This window comes from Mesoplodon mirus (genome assembly GCF_964341445.2).
Source record: "Mesoplodon mirus genome assembly, chromosome: 5".
NCBI classification, from domain to species: Eukaryota; Metazoa; Chordata; class Mammalia; order Artiodactyla; family Ziphiidae; genus Mesoplodon; species Mesoplodon mirus.
In genome coordinates, this window is record NC_138980.1 from 35,598,006 (window position 1) to 35,617,859 (window position 19,854).

At 53.9% G+C, this 19,854-nt stretch overlaps 1 protein-coding gene across 4 annotated transcripts; it reads left to right on the forward strand.

Annotated features, from left to right (window-relative positions):
* The first annotated feature begins 1,108 nt into the window (after positions 1-1,108).
* YJU2 (YJU2 splicing factor homolog) lies at positions 1,109-18,462 on the forward strand. 4 transcript variants are annotated; one of them, XM_082620785.1, is made up of 8 exons: positions 1,109-1,219; positions 3,423-3,523; positions 5,551-5,695; positions 7,629-7,763; positions 10,337-10,518; positions 12,045-12,165; positions 15,438-15,582; positions 17,905-18,462. In XM_082620785.1, the coding sequence occupies exons 1-8, from the start codon at positions 1,196-1,198 to the stop codon at positions 18,204-18,206; spliced, it is 1,155 nt and encodes a 384-aa protein (XP_082476911.1). In that variant the 5' UTR covers positions 1,109-1,195; the 3' UTR covers positions 18,207-18,462. The 4 variants fall into 4 exon arrangements, with proteins under 4 accessions (XP_082476911.1, XP_082476913.1, XP_082476914.1 ...); XM_082620787.1 differs by lacking the exon at positions 17,905-18,462 and adding an exon at positions 16,562-17,208 and having other exon boundaries at positions 15,438-15,595; XM_082620788.1 differs by lacking the exon at positions 17,905-18,462 and adding an exon at positions 16,597-17,208.
* The last annotated feature ends 1,392 nt before the right edge of the window (positions 18,463-19,854 follow it).

A 19,854-nucleotide genomic window follows, 5' to 3' on the forward strand; every position in this document is an offset into this window, starting at 1 on the left:
TTGAGCTTGTGGTAATTTGTTACAGCAGCCATAGGACACTCATACATCTCAAGTAGCCCCTTCTCATCACTTTCCATATGTCTCCCTGTTTTATTATCTTCAGATCATTTACCAGGACCCGAAAGGGTTTTTATGTGTGTTTATTGTCCCATCAGTCCCACCAGACAGACTGTGATCTCCCTGAGGGCAGAAATCTTACATCTTATTCTCTGATGTGTCCCCAGTGACTGAGCACGTCTCTGACACAAACATTTGTAAAAGGAAGGGAAGAGGCTAGGGAAGGAACGACCTCTTTAGAGGGACAACTCAGAGGCCAACAACGGGGGGGACATCTGGGAGCGAGTGTTTGTAGGGGGAGGTAGGTTTGGAGCCTGGTCTTTGAGTCTCTAACTGTGACTCAAGATAAACTTGGGGGGCGGGGCCGTCCGGGGTGCTTCTTTGTGGAGCTGTGTGGATCGTAAGAACTGCCCCAGTCCTCAGGTGAGCGCTAGGGACACGGGAACGATGTGTAGGTTCCCGGAGCCCAACACACAAGGTAAGCGCTCAACGCTGACTTCTACATTTGCTGAATAAAAGAACAAACCACAGGTAATGTAGCGACCAGCAGCCACGTCGCGTGACGACGAAATTTTAACTAGTCGCTGCTCACCTCTAGAGGGCGAGGGCGCAGCGCCTTCTCCTCGGAACTTCAAATTCACTGCGACGCCGGAACCTTTTTTTTTATTATTTATTTTTTAAACTTATTTTATTTATTTTTTTGCGGTACGCGGGGCCCCTCACTGCCGTGGCCTCTCCCGCCGCGGAGCGCAGGCTCCCGACGCGCAGGCCCAGCGGCCATGGCTCATGGGCCTAGCTGCTCCGCAGCATGTGGTACTCTCCCGGACCGGGGAACGAACCCATGTCCCCTGCATCAGCAGGCGGACGCCCAACCACTGCGCCACCAGGGAAGCCCTCGCCGGAACCCTTTGTTGCGCCCTTACCGAGGTTGCAACTGGGGAGGGAATACAGACGGACTCGAATGTTGACAGGCGGGGATCTGAACCAATGAAAAGGCAAGCTGTGTACGCAGCAGCCAATAACAGTGGCTGAAGGAAGTGACGGAAGCGGAAACACAAGGGATAGATAGTCGGGGAAGTTCGACAAGCATTCAGCCTAATTAGTACTCTCGTGATCGTGAGAGGAGTAGGAGGTAAAGATGTCGGAGCGAAAAGTTTTAAACGTAAGTGTTGGGCAACTAGGGTTTTCGACCTGGGGCGGGACATCTCGGAGCTCGGGCCGAAGAGGGCTATTTATACTCTATTAGGGCCTTTGCTTTCTTCCCCAAAGGCCTTCTGCAGGGCGGGGCTCTCTAGACTCCTCCTAATCACCTTCTGCGCGGGGTGGGCCTTCACTAAGCCTTCCCTTCGAGACTGGGGTGTACCCAGTCACCTGTGGGGGCGGAGCTTAGGCTATTTACCCCATCACTTCTTTTTTTTTTTTTCTTTTTGCGGTATGCGGGCCTCTCACTGTTGTGGCCTCTCCCGTTGCGGAGCACAGGCTCCGGATGCGCAGGCCCAGCGGCCATGGCTCACGGGCCCAGCCGCTCCGCGGCATATGGGATCCTCCCAGACCGGGGCACGAACCCGTATCCCCTGCATCGGCAGGCGGACTCTCAACCACTGCGCCACCAGGGAGGCCCACCCCATCACTTCTGATTGGATTTTCTGAATGGAATTATCCAATCACTTCCCTTGGGGGAGGAGCTTCCTTAGGATATTGGTATTCCCACTTTACATCCTCCCCTCCAGGAGGCGTGGCTCTAGTTAAGTCTCTCCCCGCTTGGGGTTCTAGCCAATCGTGTTCCTTGGAGGGATTAGGCTTTGCTAAGGTCTTCTGCTCCGCTGACAGGGACCCTTCCAATTGCCTCAACTTCTCCCAGTTCCGTTGGGGAAAACTGAGACTCTTGGGGTGTGGAGCTGGTCTCTGGAAGGCAGGATTCAGCTTCTGGAGAAGAGCGCTCCGGAATTCTGAGTCCCTGTTCCCCGCCCTTCAGCAGGGTGTGTGCTCCCAGGAAGGGGGTGAGCTCCCCCAGCCTGGGAGTGTGTAAGCCTAAGATGTCTGGACGGAGTAGAGAGGAGACCTCCAGACTGGTGGCTTGGAGCCCAGCATGATGTCCCTTGCAGTGACTAGACTCAGTGCTCTAATCTTTTAAACACCTATATTAGGAATTCAGCCCCAGCCAGCCCCAGTGCAGTGTGCCCTACTTCGAGTCCGTGAAAGTCCTTCCATCCCGAGGATCCAACTGGCAGCCCAGTTATTTCCATAACTTGCTGGTAGATACTTCTGTGTCAGGCACAGCTCTAAGTGCCTTGTTCATCAGGTCTTCTCAGGGGGACAGGTTATCCCTTTTTCAGATGAGGAAACTGAGGCCCAGAGAGGTTATGTAATAGCCAGAGAGTAGAGGAATCAAACCCAGACACCCCTCCCCGCCAGCTCTGTAACTGATGCTTCTAATCACTGTACCACAGTTTCCCCAGAGCTGTGTCCCTGGGTCTGAATCCTGGCTCTGCTGCTCACACTGTGTGACCCTGAGTAGCTGAAACCACCAGAACTCAGTTTCCTCTTCTGTGGAATGGGTACACCATTCTCTGTCTCATAGCGTCTTTGCAAGAATTCTATGAGGCAGGAGACATAAAGCTCTCTGTGTACTACGTGGAGCCTGGTAAGTGCTCCAAACGCAAAGTGCTTTATTTTCTGATTATCGTATGTAGTTCTCTTTCATAATCCAAACTCTCCTTCCCCACATCTCCCATCTCAGGCTCCTGTGCAGAAAGAGTTAATGCAACAGGCTTGAGGCTGCTGCCTTAGAAAGGCTGGCTTGCAATGCTGGACTTTGGCTGGTATCCGGGAACCTGAATTTTGGGATGATTCCCAATGTTCTCTGAAAAGAATGGCTCCCTGGGGTTAAACTGTTTGTACAAACAGTGCGGTTTATGCTGAGCACCTGCTCCCCTCCGGGAGTCTAGAGTCTGGAATTGTCATACGTGCCGGGTAGAGGTGCCTACACACCAGCCCCCAATGAAAACCCTGGGTGCTGGGTCTTCCTGAGCTTCCCTGGGGGACATTTCACACACGTTGTCACAATATATCACTGGGAGAATTGACTCCATCAGGAGAAGTCTCTGGAAGCTTGCGTCCAGTCTCCCTGGGCCCCTCCCCACATGCCTTTTCCCTTGGCTTGTTTTTCTCTGTATCCCTTTGCTGTAATGAATAGTAGCCATGGGGACAAGTGTATGCGAGTCCTAGGAGTCCTCTCACCAAATCCTCAAACGTGGGAGTGGTCTTGGGGCCCCAGACACAGCTCCCCAGAGCCCTTTCCCTCTGCCCCCGGCCTGCCGCTGCATCTGAAAGCAGCTCCCCTGACCCTTCCTTCCTCCCCACAGAAATACTACCCACCCGACTTCGACCCTTCAAAGATCCCCAAGCTCAAGCTGCCCAAAGACCGGCAGTACGTGGTGCGGCTGATGGCTCCCTTCAACATGAGGTGAGCGACCCCGCGGGGCCCCTGCACTGGTCGTGGTGGACAGACCCAGTGCCCAGCACCCACAGAGAGCGTCCCGTCCCCAGTGCTCAGACCAGGTCGTTGGTCCTGGCTCAGACGTGGACCCAGTGAGCGAGTGACCGTGCCAGACCTCACCCTCCTGCCGTTCAGGACTAATCTCCCTGATGTCTCGGAGCTCCCAGCTGGTAGCTGGTACCTGTGTTGAGATCTCAGTCACTGGTAGTAAGAGTGAGCACACGAGACAGGGTCCTGTATGTACATTCACATCCTCCAGCAGTCCTGTCCGTTCCCGCCCCAGGGCCTTTGCACAAGCTGTTGCCTCTGCCTGGGACACTTTTCTTTCTGCTCTCACATGGCTGGCTCTTTTTTTTCTTTTTTGGCTGAGTTGGGTCTTCGTTGTGGTGCGTGGGCTTCTCATTATGGTGGCTTCTCTTGTTGCTGAGCACGGGCTCAAGGTGTGCGGGCTTCAGTAGTTGTGGCTCGTGGGCTCTAGAGCGCAGGCTCAGTAGTTGTGGCGCACGGGCTTAGTTGCTCCGAGGCATGTGGGATCTTCCCGGACCAGGGCTCAAACCCGTGTCCCCGCATTGGCAGGCAAATTCTTAACCACCGCACCACCAGGGAAGCCCTGGCTGGCTCTTTTTCACCCTTCAAGACTTGGCTTAGATCTCACCCCCTCAGAGAGGCCCTCCGGATCCCCCTCCCAACTCTCTCCATCCTTCCCACCCCATCACAGTCCCCAGGCCTCGTCCTTCATACCGCCTCGGAATTACTGTACCTCACCACAATTTTTCACATCTTAGCACATCTGAAATGAAGTGGTAATCAAAGCCGCCTTTGTTAGTGAAATTCAGCCCGTGTTTACGTATTCTTTCTCTCCTCCTTCATTCGTTTTCCCTCAGCAGTCACTTACTGGGCACCTGCTGGGCACCTGCTGTGCACCAGGGCCTTGGCTGGGTGCCAGGGACACTGTGGGCATCAAGACTTGCCCCCCCGCCCCGGGACTTCCCTGATGGCACAGTGGTTAAGAATCCACCTACCAATGCAGGGGACACGGGTTCGAGCCCTGGTCCGGGAAGATCCCACATGCCACAGAGCAACTAAGCCCGTGCGCCACAACTACTGAGCCCGCGTGCCACAACTACTGAAGCCCGTGCGCCTAGAGCCCGTGCTCCGCAACAAGAGAAGCCACTGCAATGAGAAGCCCACACACCGCAATGAAGAGTAGGCCCCACTCGCCACAGCTAGAGAAAGCCCACACGCAGCAACGAAGACCCAACGCAGCCAAAAATAAAAAAAATAAATAAATAAAAAACACTTGACCCCCTCGAACCGTCTGGTGGGGAGTAGAGATAATACACAAGGGCTCAGGCGTATTCACGAAAGGTGCATGTAGGACACATAGATGGTCACGAGAGAGAGAGAGGGACTGGACGGTGGCCAGGGAGGGAGGGCGCTTTGCTGGGTGGTCAGGCAAACGTCGGAAGAAATGCCAGCAGAACCGGGATCTGAGGGATGGAAGGTGTCACGGGCTATGGGCATTGCAAGGGTGAAGGCCCGGAGGTGGGGCCGAGCTGGGGTGTTTGTAGGAACAGCCAGGAGGCCAGGGGGCACAGGATCTGAACAGGAGGGGCCGCGGGAGGGCAGGGTGCGCCAGCTCTGCCTTGCTCCTTGTGGCACCCCTCCTGGTGGAATCCGCCCTTTGGAGGTCAGGATGCCCCATGAACTCCAGGCTTGCTTCCGGGAATGGGTGATAGGCGAGTCTCACCTAGTCTATGTAGTCTGGGTGCTTCCCAAGAAGGCAACACTTTAGCCGAGACCCAGGCAGATATTAATGAGAAGAGTATGCCGTCTAAGGGAATCAGTACACACAGTGGGGCAGTCTTCTTGGGGGGGTTGGGGAGCTTCCCGTCCCTGGAGGTATGCAAGCAGCCATCTGCCAGAATGCTAAAGCGTCCTACCAGTAAGAACCAGGGTACCGAGATGGCTTGAGTCCCTGTCCTGACCCACAGGTGTAAGACGTGTGGAGAATATATCTACAAGGGCAAGAAGTTCAACGCCCGCAAAGAGACAGTGCAGAACGAGTCCTACCTGGGCCTGCCCATCTTCCGCTTCTACATCAAGTGCACGCGCTGCCTGGCAGAGATCACCTTCAAGGTAGGTGGCCGGCCAGGCTGGTCCTTCCTCCCCTGGGGGTCAGTGCTCCTGTCCTCTCCCTCCAGGGAAATCCCATTTCACCTTCTCCGCAGGAAACAGCAAAGGTTTGGGGAGAAGTTCACAGCAGTGTTGTTTATAAAGGCAAAAAACCAGAAGCAACCTAGATGTACGGTGACAGGGGATTCAAGGGACAAACTACTGTACAGCGGACTATTGCACAGCCAGTACCAGTCACCTTTTCACTCTGTTGCTCTGAGGTGGCATGAAGGTTTGGGGAAAGGGTGAAGAGAATTTATAGTGTGCACTTCACATACCTTTGGACTGTTGGAGCATTTTTGTTTGCTAGGGACTTTTTTCCTTCAGTTAAAAAACAAGATTTGGTTAAAATAAACAAAAAGTACATTAAAAATGATACTTTAATTTTTTAACAACAGTTTTCTGAGATATGATTTTTATATATGCCATGCAATTCTCCCTTTTAAATTGTATAATTCAGTGTTTTATATTCCTGACGTACCAAGCTGTCTTCTCTAATTCCATGATGTTCTCTTCACCCCAGAATTAAGCCCCAACCCTATCAGCAGTCACTCCCCATCCCTCTCCCCAGCCCCTGTCAACCACAAATCCACTTTCTGTGTCTGTGGATTGCCTGTTGTGGACATTTCATTATCAGTGGAATCACTCTGTAGCCTTTTGTGTCTGGCATCTCTCACTGAGCATCATGTTTTCAAAGTCCATCAATGTTGTAGCATGTGTCAGTGCTTTACTCCTTTTCAGGGCTGAATAATATTCCACTGTATGGATGGGCCACGTTTTCTTTATCCATTTGCCAGCTGATGGACATATGGGTTGTCTCCAGAAAATGGTTTTTTTACCTGAATTATGAAGTATGTATATATTTAGATATTAATGAATACATATGAATTTTTTTAAAGACTAAAGAAACTATGGCAAAATGTTATAAATCGGCCTTTATAGTGAAGAATTTCAAATAACTAGGATTGCATATGTGTGTATATATACGTGTGTGTGTGTGTGTGTGTGTGTGTGTGAGCAAGCATATGGTAAAAACAGAATTCCCACAGTAGTGCAGGATTAACACTGGAAAATTTGTTTACTGCTCCCCTCTGCCCAGCCAGCCCCCATGCATAGAGACATTTATAACAGTTTCTTGTATGGCTTTCAAAAAAAGTGCCCTGCATACACATGCACACACAGGGATCACTATCTTCCCTGCTTTTTCTTTTTAAATAGTAAGCTTCTTATTTTGGAATACTTTTAGATTTACAGAGAAGTTGCAGAGAGTTCCCATCTGCCTCTCACTAGCTTCCCCTCCTGTTAACGTCTTCCATTTCCACAGTGCATCCGCCACAGTAAGAAACCAACACTGGATCATTACTGTTAGACAAATTCCAGACATGACATGGATTTCAATCTTTCCACTAATGTCACCTTTCTGTTCCAGGGTCTCATCCAGGATACCATGTTATATTTTTGCTTCTCCATTTTATAAACACAAATAGGAGCATGCTCTATACATACTTGATATGTAATTCATAATTAAGGGAAGAAGGTCAAGTGTGTGCACACACACACACAGACACACACACACACCAGAAAAGATATGTGAAGAGGCCCAGAGACTTTTATTTGCAAACATGTAGAAGGTGAAGGGCAGCAGGGAGGGAGTGGGCAGGTGGAAAAGGGTCTGCAGGTCTATGCTGGGGAGTTCAGCGATTCTGCAGAAGGGGACAGGAGCACTAGAAAGAAAGAACTGTACTCGCCAAAGCCGTAAGGCAAGAAAAAGAAAGAATTGGTATTAAGAGGAGTGAAACACGGAGAGAAGGTGTCCCAGGCTGCTGGCTGCTGTTCAGCAGAAGCTCTTGATGCTCAGAGATGTAGGAGCTGATGTCTGCCCTATTTTCCCTCCCAGACAGACCCCGAAAACACAGACTACACCATGGAACATGGAGCCACGCGGAACTTCCAGGCTGAGAAGCTCCTGGAGGAGGAGGAGAAGAGGGTGCAGAAGGAACGGGAGGACGAGGAGCTGAACAACCCCATGAAGGTGAGTGTGTGTGTGTGTGTGTGTGTGTGTACGTGCACGTGCACACACGTGTGCCTGTGCTTGGGTGCTGGTGGAATCAGTGCCCCTTCCTGCCTCAGGCCTCCAGGCAGGGTGATGGGGTGGGGAGTGTGGACATCAGAACTCTAAGATGTGCCCAGAGCCCTGACTCCTGGTCACACACCTCATCCAGGCCCAAGACTGTGCATACAAGTATCCTATTCCTGTGACTGAGTTATGTTAGGTTAAACTGTGGCACAGTCGCCCTTGTAAAAGGGAGATTATCCGGATGGTCCCCTTAATACGGGTCTAGAGTCAGAGACAGAGGACGTCAGAGACAGAGGACGTCAGAGACATGAAGGACCGACACTGTGGAAGTGGCCACGTGGCAGGGAACAGCAGGCAGCCCCTAGGAGCTGAGAACAGCCCCTAGTCAACAGCCAGTAAGAAGGCAGGGACCTCAGTCCCACAACCACAAGGAACTGAATTCTCCAGCAGCTTGAGCGAGCTCAGAAGAGGGCCCTGGGCCCTTGATCTCAGCCTAGCAAGACTGCCAGGGAACCCAGCTGTGTCGGCCCAGACTCCCAACCCACAGAAACCAGGAGACAATGAATTCGTGTTGTTTTAAGCCACTGGGCTGGTGGCAAATTGTGGCACAGCAAGAGAAAACTAACACAGGGAGTCAGGAAGTTGGACTTCAGAACGCCAGGTGCTTCCTGCAGCCAGCTGCCCCGCAGTTTTCTAAGGAGGTTCCCATTAGGCTAGTTTGGATTAAGACTAGAAACAGAGAAGGAAACGTTCTCTTGACCATATCCTGGCTGTGTGACCTTGGCCAAGGCACTTGGCCTCTCTGTGTCTCAGCGTCCTCATCTGTAAAATGAGATGAGGGGCTTCCCTGGTGGCGCAGTGGTTGAGAGTCCGCCTGCTGATGCAGGGAACACGGGTTCGTGCCCCGGTCCGGGAAGATGCCACATGCCGCGGAGCCGCTGGGCCCGTGAGCCGTGGCCGCTGAGCCTGCGCGTCCGGAGCCTGTGCTCCGCAACGGGAGAGGCCACAGCAGTGAGAGGCCCGCGTACTGCAAAAAAAAAAAAATGAGATGAGAATTGTGCCCCCCTTGTACACTTGTGGTGAGGGTTAAATGAGTTCATACACATAAAACTCTTAGAACATAGCTTGGCACATAGTAATTCATAAATGTTGATACTCCTTTTGTTGTCCCTTAAAGAAGTTATTTTCATCTTTAACTGGACATTTTTTTTCGTCTTTCTCATAAATAGTAGAAAGTCCATGTTCTCCTCTGTCTCCTCCCACCCCCATAATTCCCATCTCTTCCTGGACCCTCACGCCTCTGCCAGCTATGTTTTCTGATCAAGCCATGTCAGATCTGATCTGATGTCTTCAGCAGCCGTGCGGAGCAGCAGGGAGGGAAATAGGCCTTAGAGGCAGTTTGCTGTATTCCTGGAGCTCCCTCAGTGCTGTCCATGTGCTGCTCTAGTTACTGCTACACTGGCCAGCATGGGGTTATTACCCTGGTACTGGTTAGCTGTCCCTGTGTAACAAGTCGACTCAAAACCTTGCAACTTCCAGCATTTATTATCCCACAGTTTCTGAGGGTCAGGAATCCAGGAGTAGCTTTGCTAGATGGTTCTATGGATCCCTCCCAAGGTCACAGTCAAGCTGTCTGCCAGGGCTGCCTCATCTGATGGCTCAGCTGGGGCTGGAGGAGCCACTTCCAGGGTGGCCCCTTCACGTGGCCATTCCCTGGAGGCTTCATGTCCTGTCCACGTGGGCCTCTCCACAGCGCTTCTTGAGCCTCCTCACAACATGGGGGCTTCTCCCCCTCCCCCAGCAAGAGTCCCAGAGAGAACAAGGAGGAGGCCCAGGCCTTTTATGACCTGTCTCGGAAGGGACACACCGTCATTCATCGTGTTGTGTTCATCAGAAGCAAGTTACTACACCAGCCCACCCTCACAGGGAGGGGAGTTAGGCTCCACCTCTGGAAGGGAGGAGTGTAAAAGATTTTGTGGACGTATTTTCAAACCACCACAACTGCCATTTCCCAGAGGGTTAGTTCAACAGGGTCACATGGCCAGGAAGTAGCCAAGGCAGGATTCATTCCCAGCCCCGCCTGGCTCCAAAGCCACCTCTCTTGAGACCTGGAGGGGCCGACCTCACCTCTCTGAGCCTCAGTTCCTTTGTCTGTAAAGTGGGGGTTATTGCGAAGATTAAACGAGATTATGTCTGGAAACGGCCTGGAGCCTGGCATACACCAGTTGCTCAGATCGTCTTTTTTTTTAATCTTTATTACTTTCGCTTAGTGACGGAGCCAGGCTGGAAGCCCAGGCCACCTGGCTCCACCGTTGACCCAGCCGCATGGTCTTGGGCAGTCACTTTCCCTCCCCGAGCCTCAGTGTTCCGAGCTGTGAAATGGGTACAGCTGCGGGACCAGGTGCTGTGGATCGAGGCCCCAGGGTGGGGGGGGTCTCCCCTTGCCTGTGGTGACCCCAGAGGCCAGGCAGGCCGCGTGGAGGGGTGGAATCCCAGCTCACTCAGCCCTGCGTCTGCGCACCTGCCAGGTGCTGGAGAACAGAACCAAGGACTCCAAGCTGGAGATGGAGGTTCTGGAGAACCTGCAGGAGCTCAAGGACTTGAACCAGCGGCAGGCGCACGTGGACTTCGAGGCCATGCTGCGGCAGCACCGCCTGTCGGAGGAGGAGCAACGGAAGCACGAGCAGGCGGAGGATGAGCGGGAGGCGGCGTGAGTCCCCGCGTGCCCGCCCCCCGAAGCCTCTACAGGGCCCTTCCCTCTGCCTGGAACCTCCCCTTCCGGATCTTTGCACAGCTCCCTCACGCGTCACCATCTCAGGGAGGCCTTCCCCGCATCCCCCTCCCCATCTCGCTTTGTGTCTCGTGGCGTCTGTGTTAGGGCCCCCAGGATCACCCCCAGGTTTGATGAGTTAATTACAGTGAAAAGTTACAGGGAAAAATCAGCAGAAGGAAAAGGCAGGTGGGGCAGAGTTGGCGGACCGGGCGCAGACTTTCAGACGCCTCTCCGGGTGGAGTCCCACAGGACAGGCTTAATCCCCCCAGATGGGACGTGACAGTAGAGGGAGGGGCGGTCCCCGGGGAGGCCCACGAGACCCAGCCCGGGGTTCTCACTGGGGGCCGGTCACGCAGGCACCTTGACCCGGCACGGCCGAGACCCCAGACCCAGGAGGAGAGCGGGTGCCTGTGCGGACCCCGTGTCTGCACAGACAGTGTCGGGACAGGGAGCCCCCCATCAGTGAGGGTGGCAGGAGCCCCCAAGTCCAGATCCAGATGCCACCCCAAGGGCTGGCCTGGTGAGCCAAGCTTTCTGAGGATATGGGCTCAGTCCTGCTGTGTTCATGCTTTTGCCCGGCACCTCCCACTCTCTGGAAACTTCTTGTTGATTTGCCCCTTTCCTGATTTATTATCTATCTACCCTCATCTAAACTCTGAACAGGGACTTGGTCTTACCTCTGCATCCATGGCCTGGAACACGGTCAGGCACATACTAGCTGCTGTTGGGTTGGCAGGTCAGTGATACCATAAATAACAGTGAGAGGAGTCTGCATTTATCGAGCCCCTCCTCGGTGCCAGGCACTGTTCTGAGTTTGGCTCTGTCGTTAACGGTGGTCAAGAGAACTGAGGTTCAAGGAGCTCCCAGCACAGCCCTGACTGAGGCCCCCCAGCTGGGGTTCAAACCTGGACTGGTTCTGGCCTCCAGGCACTTAACCACCCCACTGGGCTCAGTGGACAAAGAACTTTTTTTTTTTTTTTGGCTGTGTTGGGTCGGGTCTTTGTTGCTGTGCGCGGGCTTTCTCTACTTGCAGCGAGCAGGGGCTACTCTTCGTTGCGGAGCCCGGGCTTCTCACTGCAGTGGCTTCTCTTGTGGAGCACGGGCTCTAGGCACGCGGGCTTCAGTAGTTGCAGCACATGGGCTCAGCAGTTGTGTCTCGTGAGCTCTAGAGTGCAGGCTCAGTAGTTGTGGCGCACGGGCTTAGTTGCTCCATAGCATGTGGGATCTTCCTGGACCAGGGCTCGAACCCGCGTCCCCTGCATTGGCAGGCGGACTCCCAACCACTGTGCCACCAGGGAAGCCCCCGGACAAAGAATTTTTTTTAAGTTATTTGTGCATCCCCATCCCTCACTCAGTGAGATCAGAACAGGGCAGCCAGGCAGTGCACCTCAGTGTGTGTGTGTGGGTCCCAGCCATTGTCCCACAACAGAGCACGTTCCCAAGTCCCACGTTCCTTCCCACAGGGCCTTAGTGGAAGAATCTAGGAAACGAAGACTCCTGGAAGACTCCGATTCAGAGGAGGAGGATGCTCCCACCCATCCCCAGCAGGCCTTCCTGCCCAACCCCACTGCCATCCTGGATGAGGTGAGTGGGGCCCGCCTGCATCTCCACATGCTCTCAGGTGAAGCAGGGACAGAGTAAGCCAGAGGTTGGCTTAACTTTGTCTTGAAAGGCCAGTCTGGGTCGTAAGTGGTCAACTCTACCATCATAGCACTAAACAGCCGTAGATAGTACATGAATGAGTGGGCGTGGCCGGGTGCCGATAAAACTTTATTTACAAAAACAGGTGGCAGGCCTCCCGGACTGTAGTTTTCCACCCCTGCTTCAGCTGCAGAAACAAGGAGACTCCCCACACTTAGAGACATCAGGCAGATGTTTATTTCTCAGTCACTTCACAGTCCTGGGCTGGACTCCCAGGCAGCCCTGCTCCATGCAGTCACTCAGGGATCCAGGCTCCTCCCATCTCCTAGTTCTGCCCCTTCCTAGAACATGGATACCAACTCCACGGTCACAGCTGGCTCAGAGCACCCTGGGGTTCCAGCTGCAGGAAGGCGGAGCATGTGTGGAGGACCACCAGCCAGCGCCTGGAGGCCCGGGTTCACATGCAGCCCACCTCCATTCCCCTCGAGTCCCAATGGCCGGGCATAGTCACATGGCTGCATCCTGCTGCAAGGGAGGCTGGGAGCTGCCTCCTCTAGCTGCCCTTGCTGGCAGAAAGAAAGAAGAGGATTTGGGGAGGGAGCTAGCATTTTCTGCCACAGGTGTCTTATCCAAGGTGGTCAAGGCCACTCTGGTTTGTTAATCGAAGGAGGGGGTTAAAGTGGATAATCATAAATAGCACAGACACCCCCAGAAACTTAATATTTTAATTCAAAACATGTTCCTGGTCTGTATTAGTTAAATACAAGTCCAGCTACTGGACAGGACCCAAGTGACAGCCACTTCAACTACATGGAAGTTACTTTTCTCTTGAATAACAGTTGTGCGGGGCTGTGCAGAACAGAGAAGGTGGACCCTGGTGTCTGGGTCCTCACTGTCCTGCCATCCCAAGGATGATGCCCTCATTACAAGGCAGCTCAGTGCCACGTCTGCATCCCAGCCAGTGGAAAGAGGTGGGGACAAGGGAGGAGGACATTGAGGGTAACTCTACCCTTGATTGAGTACATCCTTCTGCTCACACCCCATTGGTCAGGACTGAACCACCTGACCACATCCTGCTGCAAAGGGGGCTGGGAAATGTAGTCTTTCACTGAGGCAGCCATGTTCCAGCTGAGAATTCTGTAAGTGTCTGAAGAGAGCGGGTTTGGGGGTCATGTACTCTCACTCTCACCCATTAACCTTTTGACATAGAACCAAAGTGTTTTCCTTGAGGCTGTGTCCTTGATCAGAGTTCTCACGCTGTCTCTCTTGCATAAACCAGCCTCAGAATTCATGGTCTAAAGCTTCTTCTTCTTTTTTTCTTCCAAGTGGAACAAGAGATTGAAGGTGCTTTCAAAGCAGTCTGGCCTTGTATGATTCCCCCCAGTCTTTTTTTTTTTTAATAAATTTATTTAGTTAGTTAGTTAGTTTTGGCTGCATTGGGTCTTCGCTGCTGCTGCGCTGGCTTTCTCTAGTTGCAGCGAGCGGGGGCTACTCTTCGTCGTGGTGCCCGGGCTTCTCACTGCGGTGGCTTCTCTTGTTGCGGAGCACGGGCTCTAGGTATGTGGGCTTCAATAGTTGCAGCACGCAGTCTCAGTAGTTGTGGTTTGCAGGCTCAGTAGTTGCAGCACACGGGCTCAGTAGTTGTGGCTTGCAGACTCTATAGAGCACAGGCTCAGTAGTTGTGGCACACTGGCTTAGCTGCTCTGTGGCATGTGGGATCTTCCCGGACCAGGGCTCGAACCCATGACCCCTGCATTGGCAGGCAGATTCTTAACCGCTGTGCCACCAGGGAAGCCTACCTGCCAGTCTCTTACAGTTACCTTGCTCGTAGCTAATTTGATGGTGGACTTCTTGTATTTTGCTTTACACAAACTTCACCATAACTTTTACGGAAACATCTCTCTTTCACTCCTCTGTTCCCTGGGTTTAGTTTAATGGGGACATGTAATGGCGTTTGATGAAAGGTGAAGGATAGCAGCTAGCTCCGCCAGTCAGTTCAGTGGTTCCAGATAAGCAAGCTTCGGCTAGGACTGCCGGTCTCTCCCTGCGCCGCCAGCGGACGGCTTCTGTCTCGGTTACCACACAGCGGGGAGGCAGTGAGGCTGCTGTGTCCTCCTCCTGCCCCCACTCCCCGCCCCAGCTGTGCCAGCCCCCTCGGATGGGCCAGGCTCAGTCCTGCCTCCCATCTCTGCTTGCTGACCTCAGCACTGCGTTCTGACCTCTGCTCTGCTGGCCCCCGATCAGCAGTAGCTGTCCCCCCAACGCTGTCACACCACCCTGACTTCTTTCTTTCACATCACTGATCAAGACAGTGGTGTCTGGGGACTTCCCTGGAGGTCCAGTGGTTAAGACTTCCTATTCCCAATGCAGGGGGCACAATTTTGATCCCTTGTCGGGGAACTAAGATCCCTCATGCCCTGCAGCCAAAAAAAGGAAAAGACAGTGGTGTCCTGAGCATCTACTTGCTCATCCACCCTCTTCCTCCCCAGATGGTGAGCTCTGTGCGGGCAGCCCCCTGCCGTCATGCTCCCCCTGCACCCTCAGCTCCCAGCTCCGACAGGGCCTCCTGCATCTAGTGGTTTCCAGTTCCTCTATTTAAACATCAAACAGATAAAAGGGGTCCCTTCTGGTGCGACTGAAGAGCTGGAGGTGGGGCTGAGCCCCTCTCTGCCTCCCGCTAACTGGTCCCCAAAGTGGGTGCCCCCATCTTCTGTCATTCCCTCAAACATGTTGATTGAGCACCTACTACAGACCCAGCAGTGAACAAGGCAGGACCCCGCAGCTTGGTTGCGGAGGCAGTTAATAAGGCAGTGGAGGCCACTGCGGGCACAGATGTGCAGCACGCACTTGAGCTTGAAATGTGAGGAAAGGCTTCCCAGGGGAGCAGATACATGAGATGGGTATTGGAGGCTGAGTAGGAGTTCACCAAGTGAACTAGAAGCAAAAGGGGCATTCCAGGTGGAGGGAATGGCATGGGTAAAGGCGTGGAGGTGAGTGGTCACGGTGTGATTTAGGAAGTGTAAGCGCAGGGTGTGGGGGGCCACAGAGGAGTTTCGAGCAGGAGAAAGAGAGTTGGTCAGCACAGCAGGGGGAGTGGGAATGGTAAAGATCCTGACTCAGCTGGGGACTAGGAACCCGGCTGCCAGGGAAGGAGCAGGATCTGGGACAGACCCCCCAGTCATGCCTGCCCCCTGCTACCCCGCCACAAACTGCAGGCCCCAAAAGCCAAGAGGAAGGCGGAGAGCTGGGAGCGCAGTGTGGGCACCTTTGGCAACAGTCCCCAACTGTCTGGCCTGGTTGTGGTGAAGAAAACAGACCTGGGCCGCAGCATCCAGCGAGGAGGAGTCCTGCCCACCCCAGGTAGGTTCCTGCAGTCCCTTAGCTTCATGCAGTGCCAAGGGCGGCCACCAGGTGGCAACAGCACCCCCGGTGTTGTTCCGGTGCGGGGTGAGGTGTGCCCCCAACCAGGGGTAAGGGGAGAAAGGCTGCTGTTCCCTTTTTTCTTGTAATTACAAAAGGAGCAAGTGCTCGCTTTTAAAACCCGAGTCAGGTAGAGGCGTGTAGGACAAATTGTCCGATCCCACGGCCGCCCATATCCCAGTCTTCCGTTGTACATAGACGCCAGCCCCAGCCTCCAGGTTGGTTCCTGGACGTCCGCACCTCGGTGGTTGTGTCGCCGATGCTCTGTGTGTGTGGCTCTTCGGACTCTCGGGAGATGGAGAATTAGGGTGAGGTCGGCCCGACGAGGTGGAAAGAGCAGGCTTCCAGGGCAGGCATCCCTCCGCCTCCGCGCGCTCGTTCTGTGGCCTCGGTCAAGGGCCCTCAACCCCGGTCCTCAGTTTCCTGTCCTGGAAGATGCTTATGACAACGGGACCAACCTCGTAGGGCCTCGTAGGGTTTGGGGGCTGATTCCATGAGCTGCTCCATGTCGGGCGCCTGCAGTAGATCCTGGCAACCAGTGAGCCTTGTGGATACATGAGCCATTGTTATCAGAACAGTTATTACCCCATTTATCAGATGAGGAGACTGAGGCCCGGAGAGGTGAAGCCACACAGCCAGGGTGGGTGGTGGAGCCAGGGTCTGCCCCTCTTTGTCACTTGGGACTTGGAGTGATTCCGTTTTCTGTGTTGCACCCCCGGCACGGGCACCTCTGCCCACCTAGATCAGCTTTCAGAAGCGGAACTGCTGGGTCAAGGGGTGTGCGGGTTTAAACCGTGATGGGTCTGCCAGGCACTTTCCACAAAGGCTGCAAACAAGCAGGAATGGCCGAGCCCGCTCTCCCAGCCTCACCCAGGCCGAGCCCGCCTGGAACTGTCCCGAGGTGGGCTGCCGGGACGAGGAGGCACGGTGGGCTAGCTCTCGCCTCTCCCCCAGATGCAATGAAGAACGGGCAGGTGGCTGGCCCTGCGCCCCAGAAGTCTGGCACCTCCTCCCTGAGCCAGCTGGGTGTGTATTCCGACAGCGAGGACAGCAGTGGCAGCAACTGAGCCCTGCCCCCAGGCCCTTCCCCAGGTCAAGATCACACAGCCAGCTCCAGCCCATAGTCGGGGCAGGAGGCCCTGGGACCAACCAGAGTCACCACTGGACAAGCACAAATGACCTCCAAGGCTGGTGGGGTCAGCAGGGGCTTCAGCTGAGGGACTCAGTTTCTCTCCCGTCCCCCCACCTTCCCCGCTCCGGAGCTCGGGGTCCCCAGCTCACATGGCGACATCCCCGGAGCAGCTTCTGGCAGGACTTCGAGGTCGTCGCGGCTGACATCCTGAGATGCTTTGGGCACGTGGGTGAGCCCACCCACCAGTGGTTGGCTCCATCCCTTCCCGCCACAGAACCATCTGGAACCCATGAAAGGAACCTGCTGATCTGGCCTGGGGGTGCCTTCTCTCTGCCAGCATCTGAGGAGGGAGCTGCAGAAGCATGCAACCTAGCCAGTCCTGGACTCTTGACTCTCAGAAACTACGAGATAATAAATGTTCAGTGTTTCATACACTCAGTTTGGGGATAATTTGTGAAGCAGCAGTGGAAAGCTGATAACGGTCATGTAAACCAGCAAGTCTGATTCCAAAGCTCATGTTCTTTCAAGGTTGCCAGATTCCAGCTCATGTGTTCCCCTCCTGCTGCAGTATTTTCTAGTTGAAGGTCCTGTGTCCCCGCCAGACTGCTTCCCAACTTGATCAGCCCCCATCTCTGGTCTCCCGCCCCTCCCGGGGTCACAGATGTTAGCCCTCCTCTCACACACAGACACACACAGACTGTCATCTGGCATTTGATAATGAGGCTTTGTGTTTTTCACTGTCAGAGTTTAGGGGATGAAACGCCCCCACTTTGGGGATTTGCTTTCCTACGGTGATTTCCTTGCTTAGGGGCAGCACAACGAGGTGAACCGGGGTCCAGCCAGGGCCTCTGATGAGGGCTTGGGGGTCTTATATTACAGCTCCATGGCTGCGAAGACAGGACCTGGGTGGGTCTGATTCCAAAGCCCTGATGGGGACTCCCCTGGCAGTCCGGTGGTTAAGACTCCGCGCTTCCACTGCAAGGGGCATGGATTCGATCCTTGGTTGGGAAACTAAGATCCCACGTGCCTCTCGGTGTGACCAACAACAAAAAAAAGCCCTGATGGTGGGGACTGAAGCCAGCCCACACTGGCAGCTAGTGAGAACTGATGGCTCGTGCATCTCTTCCCAGTTTTGCACCCAGCAGCATCATATTTATGGCTTAAAATTGGCCACCACGGAGTGTTTACACCATGGAAATCGGCAGATGCTTCAAACCAGTTCCCCACGCCAGAGCCAGTCGTGAAGCCCGTACCAGCGCACCACTGCCCGTTTTCCCCCCAACTCAGCATCCTGCAGACAGTGCCCTGGACGTGGGCCATTCAGAGACTCTGGGTTAAAATGTCATCCAGGGAATTCCCCAGCGGTCCAGTGGTTAGGACTCGGAGCTTTCACTGCCGAGGCCCTGTGTTCAATCCTTGGTGGGGGGACTAAGATCCCAAAAGCTGCTCGGCACAGCCTAAAAATAAAAAATAAAAACAAAAAAAGTAAAGAAGTCACCCAGCTTAAGTAGTTGTGAAAAGAACTTGGGGGGCTGAGGGCTCTCTGCTTCATTTCAATTCATTCCTTCAGACTGTTTTCCTGAACTGCCATTGCTCTTAATCCACCACAATTTTTGCCATGTACATGCACCATCCGTTGCTATTATTTACTTAACATTATTGTTAACCTGACTCCATTCTAAAACATGGGTTACCAAACTGTGATCCACAGGCCAAAGGTGGCCTGTGGCCTGTTCTTGTAGATAAAGTTTTATTGGCACACCTACACACCCATTTGTGTGCATATCACCCATGGCTGCCTTTGCTCTCCAGTGGCAGAGGTGAGTGATTAAAACAGGGATTCGGGGGCTTCCCTGGTGGCGCAGTGGTTGAGAATCTGCCTGCCAATGCAGGGGACAGGGGTTCGAGCCCTGGTCTGGGAGGATCCCACATGCCGCGGAGCAACTAAGCCCCGTGAGCCACAAATACTGAGCCTGTGCGTCTGGAGCCTGTGCTCCGCAACAGGAGAGGCCGTGGCAGTGAGAGGCCTGCGCACCGCGATGAGGAGTGGCCCCCACTTGCCGCAACTAGAGAAAGCCCTCGCCAGAAACGAAGAGCCAACACAGCCATAAATAAATAAATAAATAGATAGATAGATAGATTAGATAGATAGATAGATAGATAGATAGATAGATAGATAGGGATTCGGGCTTCCCTGGTGGCGCAGTGGTTGAGAGTCTGCCTGCCGATGCAGGGGACCCAGGTTCGTGCCCCGGTCCTGGAAGATCCCACATGCCGCGGAGTGGCTGGGCCCGTGGGCCATGGCCGCTGAGCCTGCGCGTCTGGAGCCTGTGCTCTGCAATGGGAGAGGCCACAACAGTGAGAGGCCCATGTACCGCAAAAAAAAAAAATAATAATAAAGCGATTCTGTGACCTGCAAAGCCAAAATATTTGCTCATATATCATAATAAGATGTAAACAAATGGTAAGGTAGTTCTGATGGGAGTACCTAGGAGGTGTGCCTACTGCTTGTGGCTCCCTGTATTAGTTACCTAGTGCTGTGTAACCAGTGATCCCCAAATCTAGCAGCTTAAAACAACAGGAATCTAGATGTGGTTTCACTGGGTTCTCGGCTTCAGGGTCCGTTACAGCTGCAATTGAGATGTTGGCTGCGGCTGGGGTCTCACTGGAAGGCCCGACTGGGGTAGGATCCGCTTCAAGCTGACCCACGTGGTTGTTGGCAGAATCACTTACTCACGGAACGTTAGCCAGAGGCCACACTCAGTTCCTTGCCTGCACGGACTGGCTTCATGAGGAGAGTCTGCTAGAAGTGACGGCCCATCACTGTTGCCGTGTTCCACGTTTAGAAGCCAGCCACAAATCCCTCCCACGTTCCAGGGGAGGGGCTCACATGGGTGTGACAACCAGGAGGTTGGGGTCATGGGGGCCACCTGAGGGTCTACCTGCAGACCCCCCTGCCCAGTGAGCTTTGCAAGGGTCCATGTGTTGATGAGTGTGTCCCCAGCACCTAAGACCAGTCAGGCACTTAGTAGGTGCTCAATTAATGTATGTAGCCTGAGTGGGTATCTCCCCATTCACAG